The sequence below is a fragment of the Crocodylus siamensis genome, chromosome 4 (genome assembly GCF_052110815.1).
Source record: "Crocodylus siamensis isolate JL-2025a chromosome 4, ASM5211081v1, whole genome shotgun sequence".
Classification (NCBI taxonomy): Eukaryota; Metazoa; Chordata; order Crocodylia; family Crocodylidae; genus Crocodylus; species Crocodylus siamensis.
Window position 1 is genome coordinate 170,388,140 of NC_143398.1, and position 6,059 is coordinate 170,394,198.

Sequence of the window (6,059 nt, forward strand, 5' to 3'; positions counted from 1 at the left end):
ACATAGGCAATGTTTAGGGGAGGCTCTGGGGGGGCATGTGCCCCCCCTAAAATTGGCCCTTGCTGGCCTGGGAGTACTGGCTGGTGCTCCCCCGAGAAGCACCAGTGGCACTTCTGGTTTGCTGCCCCCCGCTCCCCCTTCCCCAGTCAGTGACTGGCCACAAGCACTGGCAGCACTTGTGGATTGCTGCCACTTCTGGTTGCTGGGGGAACCCCCGCATTGGCAATCAGCAGCTGGTGCCCCCCCCAGAGCCAGGAGGCACCAGTTGCCCATGGAATCAGATGATGTCTTCTGCTGTAAGGTGTCATGGCTTGTATCAGTTAGAAACAACATTTCTTTGTCATTAAAAGCTTCCTTTTTTTTTAGAGAGAATTCAGCATCTGATTCAGCCTAACCTAGAAGGCAGCTTACAAACAGCCTTGCTCTGTTTTGAACAGATGGCTAGTTCAAATGTCCTTGTTGCTGCATTGCCCTACCTGCCCAGCCAGTATACGTAGTGCAGTCCCTGGGGTCGGCAGATTTCAGGCCTCTCTCCATCTGCTGGAGCAGCTCCCTGATCTTGTTGTTCAGACGCTGAGTGAACTCAGGAGTCAGCTGTGGATAGCAAAGAAATAACAGAAATAAGTAAATATCAGCAACAGATTGGGTGAGGACTCATTCTATCATTGAATATGCCTGCAGGAATACAGGGTTTACATTGGGGGGCCTGGGCTTCTCCGAGATCAAGCACAGCCAGAAATGCTGTTTTCCACGCTCAGCTAGCTGCAGCTGTATCTTGGAAGGGCTAACTGGAATATAAACTTCTTATTTCAGGAAGGCCTTCCTGCCACACCCCAGTGTGCCACTTGGATTTAGTGCCTGTAACCATCTTGCCCAGTGGCTAAGTTCAGAGGCCAACACTCTAGAAAGGACTACCACCGAGCTCCAGCCTGCTTGCATGACTCCACAGTTCTGGTTGACTAGTTAGATTTAATGTCTCTTAAAGGGATGAAGCTGCAAGGGAGAGTGAGGCGTTTTAATTTACTGCCTCTGTTTGTGAGGTGCTATACCCGTGATCAAAAGCCAAGTGCATGAAGATCTTAATGGCTGGCATTGTAAGTGGCAGTCAAGTGCGATAGGCTCGATCCTCCTCGCATTCAGACAGTGCAGTTCCACTGGCATCAGTGGAGTTACTTCCAATATCCACTAGTGTAAGATACGATCCTAAGGATTCAGGCCCTACCAAATTTAAGAAAAAAGCAACATGGTTATGAAGAGGCTTTGGGCACACTTGTATAATGCTGCTGAACACATTCTTGTTTCCCCCTCTTTCTGCTTATTGATTTATTTGAATCATTTTGCCAGATTTTTCATATAAAGTGTGTTTATGCTACTAAATCTGTGATACAAAGGAGGATATAAACTGTTCTCTGAGCCAGATTTTTCAAAAGGCCTAAGTACTGGGCTAGGACAGTCCCCAAACCCCCATCTCTGGCAATGGTCTTGAGCAAATGCTGCCTCTTGTGCCTTAGTTTCTCTAATCTGTATAATGAGGATAATGCAATTGCTGACTGTTGTAAAACACTTTGGGATTCATGACTGAAAAATGCTATATAAGAGCAAAGCATTACTATGTATGGGAGTTAGGGACCTGGTTCTTGCTGAACTGAATAAAAGTTCTGGTCAAAGAGAGGAGGCCAAGCTTATTAGGTAATTCTGGTCAAATCCTTGTGATCGAAGAAGCCTCTGCAACACCCAAAACCCAGTACCCATTAATGAAATGCTTCTTGCCACCATCTTATGTAGCAGGGATCCTCCCCTTTTCAACCTTTCATACCCAGCCTCCTTGCATTGTAATATCGTTAAAAAACATGCTAAGTAATGTTAAAAAACCCCCCTCTAGGTAATGATTTTTTTAAAACCTAATATTCATCAAGGGACATGATTTTCCAAGCAGCTGTATTTTCTTACATGAACTGTAACATTTTATTTATTCCCCTACAGGCAAATTTTAATTGCTTTGTCCTAGGGATAAAAAAGTTAATGAAACCAAGCAGCAGGCTGGAAAAAAATAAATTAATTTGTAGATCCTGGTTACATACTCACAACTATGACTACAGTCGATTCAGAGCAACAGCAGGTTCACTGTCTCTTGAACTATCATAGTTGACTGAACGTGCCTGTAATATAAGATTTCTCAGGGCAAGGAAATGGCTTCATATCATAACACTAAAATATCTACCATACCGTACAGATGCATGCCCTCTGTTTAATTTGAACAGAATCTATTAATGAGTAAAGGATCTTAAGCAAAGGCATAAGGAAAGGGGCAGCAACATACAACATGCAGGCCAGAGACACTGGATCTAGCCTATGGAGCCAGGCTTTCCTTTTGCCTGTACCCGTGCTGGTCCTGCACAGCCAGGGGCTGCCCAAAGCTGTGCCCACACTGTCACCGCTTCTCCCAGCTGGTGGGAAACTGAGCTGGGGCTGGGCAGTTTCCAGCTGTACTTATGCTGCTGTTGCTTCTCACTCTCCCATCTTGGTGGCAGTACAGGTGCAGCTTCCAGCCAGCGGGAACCTGAGCTGGGGCTAGCCAGCTTCTAGCTGTGTCCACTCTGCCACCAGAAGAGGTTAAGAGGGGGCACAGGGAGAAGTGGCAGCAGTGTTGACACACCAGCTGCTCAGCCTTGGTGCAATTCTGCACCAGATGAAAACTATGTCTGGACTGCAGCCTGGAAGCAGGGGATGGGGAGAAGCAGTGATGGCATGGGTACATATCCCAGCTGTCCAGCTTCTGTGCAGCTTCTCTCTAGCTGGAAGCTGCATTCATGTCCAAACTGGGGAGCTGGCAAAAGGGGCGGTGGTGCCACCACAGCTCCCAGCTTTCTGGCTCCAGCATGAGTGTGGGCAAACCCCTTTTACTAATGACGTATTGCCGATGCCATCTGGCCTGCATGGCACTGGAGCCAGGTTGTTCCAGCTTGCGGCTTACGAAGGTTGCCAGTCCCTAGCATAGGGTTTTGTTTCCACATTCAAGGTGGAAAATGTAGTTAGGAGTTCACATGCAACAGAATGACTCATGTGAGGTCTGGCTGTGGGTATATGTACAGATCCCTTCCATATGCCTTGTTATAGTTTCATAGTTTCTAGGGTTGGAAGGGACCTGAGTAGATCATCAAGTCCGACCCCCTGCCATGGCAGGAAAGAGTACTGGGGTCAAACAACCCCAGCAAGGTGTATGTCTAGCATTGGGAGAGTACAATGAGGGCAGCAAGGTTTCAGAAAGCAAATGACTTTTGGGGTTTTTTTTGGGGGATGTATGTAGTTAATAGAGTTGACTGTGTGACCTGGAAGAGTGCATTATTCAATGGCATGCCATAAGCAGTCACACACTACTAAATTGAAGAGGCTGGAAAAAGAAATCTGCAGTTTAGTAGATCCCACTAGCATATATTATTTAATATATATACATACACACACACACCATGAGCTCTTTTACATATGTATATTTTGTATAATCTGCCATGGCAGTAACTTAGAGGCTGCAATACATTTAGTTGTGCCCTCTTTAATGTATTAACCTAAACAACATCTCTTGGGTCCTGTTCCCTGAGCTTAAAGATTCTGAACTAGTTCTGCTTGTTTGATTCCATTTTCCAGAGCCTGTCATGAAAAGTATTTTGTGCAATAAATTGTGATTATTTTTGCTCCAGGGAATGTGGTTAAGACACCCAAGATCTGTTCTGTTTAATGTGTGGCCAAAGACTCTTTTATTTGCTTCTAAAAGAAAAAGCAGAGAAAAGAATGCAGTGACTCAGAACTGACTCAGTGGGATGAGACTCTAAAAGCAGATCTCAATGAAAGAGTGCAAGATAACAACCTCAGGTGATAACTGAATCAAAATGAGGTAAAACACCACCATCCAATGACTGTCCTCAAAAAAAAAAAAAAGGTCAGAGCTTTTAAGGTGCTCCCTACATCTGACAAGACAGTGGATGTGTTGCACCTTCTGGGACAATTCCTATGGTGGTCCAGGTCTTGCCTTCTTAAGCTGAGAATCTGCAAATCTCTTCTTATTTTTCAAAGCAAAGCAGAAACTACCGGGGCTCAGATCATCTCTAATTTGTACCTACTACATGCTAGGGCATGTTTCCCTGGCTCTGAGATGCACTCCTCAGAAATGCTAGTCTGAACAGGTGGGCATGAAGGTGCCAAAATGAATAGTACTACTCTGGTCTTTGGATGCATCGTATCAGCAAAATACTTTGCACTTTCCCAGGACGCCTGGCTTTCAAAGAGCTTTACAAATATTCTTATGTTTTGCAGAAGCCCTGCATAATGCAGCTTTCTTTTAATGACAGACACACCAAAGTTGAGAGGTTAAGTGATGTGCCCAAGGCTACAGAGTTGCTGATCGAGTTTGGAGCTCCCAAGCATCTTCTCAGACTACCCCTCTCGCCAAAGGACTGTGGATCCTTTCATTTCCCCTTTCCAGAGATTATAATAAAATGCACCTTAGCTCCAACCTATACACAAGCATCTTCTGGAAGATATAGGCACAGAAGCTATGTGGTTTTTTGGGGTTTTTTTTAATCAAGACCTCTTGAACATACATAAAGTTAGTTTTGGAGAGAAGGTCAGCATTATTCCAATTTGTACACGTCTGGAGCAGCTGCCTCTCCTGTTAATACTCCTTCAGCAAGCAGCAGTGGAAAAACAGAAGCTTTGTTTCTTATTTATTCAGTCTCAGACTCAAATGAAGTCATAATCCTGTTTGCAATATCATCTATAGCTGCTTTGCAAATTGGTTCTCTGTTCATATGCATTAACTTCTTCAAACTGTTTATACATCCTTTTAAAGAAAAATCCCCCAAGAGTCTGTCTGCAACATGTGCTATTTACCACGCACCTCTGCTGGCACAGTACATGCTACATGGACGGGATTTTTCTTCTTCATTCAAACCTCTGATTAATGTTGGGATGTCCCCTTTACCTTCTGTCCCTGTAAAACATCAGCATTTACCCTGTCTTATGCCTTTGTGAATCTAAACCGGAAGCCATTGTCATTTTTAGCTGCTATAAGGGATCATAAAAGGGAAAAAAAACAAACAAACCCCAAAACTGTCCTGTAGAAAAACAGACAAGACAGAAGTGCACAGACAAGGCAGCAACCCCTCTTTGCCTGCTCAAACCCAGGAGAGTCCCAAGGAAGTGGAGCTATGACCTTGGACAGCTATCATACAATGGACAGCATGGGCATGGACACTTTGAATTATGTCAGCAGTGTGCAAAGCTGTGTGGAAAGACAGCATGCTGGGAATCAGTGCCTCCCCATGTCAACAGAAGGAAAGAAAAATTAAGCTCCAACAGATTCTAGCTGCTTCTTTAGAAAGAAACACTACAGCAATCTCAAATTAAAACTCTTATGGCCCCCAACTCACCCGCCCTGAAGAGTCAAAGTATCCCGTAGCCAGAGACTTGTCGTAGTCTGCAAAGGGATTCGGTAAGGCCCTTTGGGCCATTATGGCAACAGCAATGCTGCAAGAAAGTGCAAAGAAAGCCTTGTGAGCCAGCTACTTGGCAGCTGCTGCTGTTACAGCAACACCCCCTCAGATCCCAGGAACTGCAGAGCACACAGGCCAGATGGTGCAGCAGCATATTGCACCCACATCTGCCAGGCAGGACAAGACCCCAGGGCTCTAGCAAAGCACTTGCATCCGGCACAAGGAGCTCCCAGCCCCCCCTGCTAAAATGCAACGCCCCAGCCCCCTCCAAAATCCCAGGGAATCGTGCAAATCAAACAATCCCCCCTCACCCTGCAGCTGAGGTAACAAGCAGAGAGCTGAGTTTTCCACCTCCTACTTCCTGCTGCTGCAGACCAATGAGAGCCGTGCAGGGCCTCAAGCCCCAGCCACACACCCCTCCAGTTTCTTAAAGAGACCGTCTGCGAATACTGCTTTGTAGGGCGTTTTCACGCCCACCCTAACCGTGGTGCAGTGATCCAAGTCCTGAGCTCATCCAAGAAGCCCAAGGCACTGGCTCTCGTGTGCTTCTCCTAGGACATTTTGTTTTGCAGA

At 45.7% G+C, this 6,059-nt stretch overlaps 1 protein-coding gene across 1 annotated transcript in view; it reads right to left on the reverse strand.

The window, feature by feature from the left end:
• Positions 1-5,857, reverse strand: part of LANCL1 (LanC like glutathione S-transferase 1) — a 31,056-nt gene extending 25,199 nt beyond the window's left edge. The window contains exons 1-3 of the mRNA XM_090044912.1: positions 5,798-5,857; positions 5,424-5,520; positions 477-594 (exon numbers count right to left, since the gene is read on the reverse strand). Of these exons, the coding sequence (XP_089901038.1) occupies positions 477-594; positions 5,424-5,504 (199 nt within the window). The 5' untranslated portion in view covers positions 5,505-5,520; positions 5,798-5,857. The remainder of the gene's footprint in view (positions 1-476; positions 595-5,423; positions 5,521-5,797) is intronic.
• Positions 5,858-6,059: the final 202 nt, after the last annotated feature.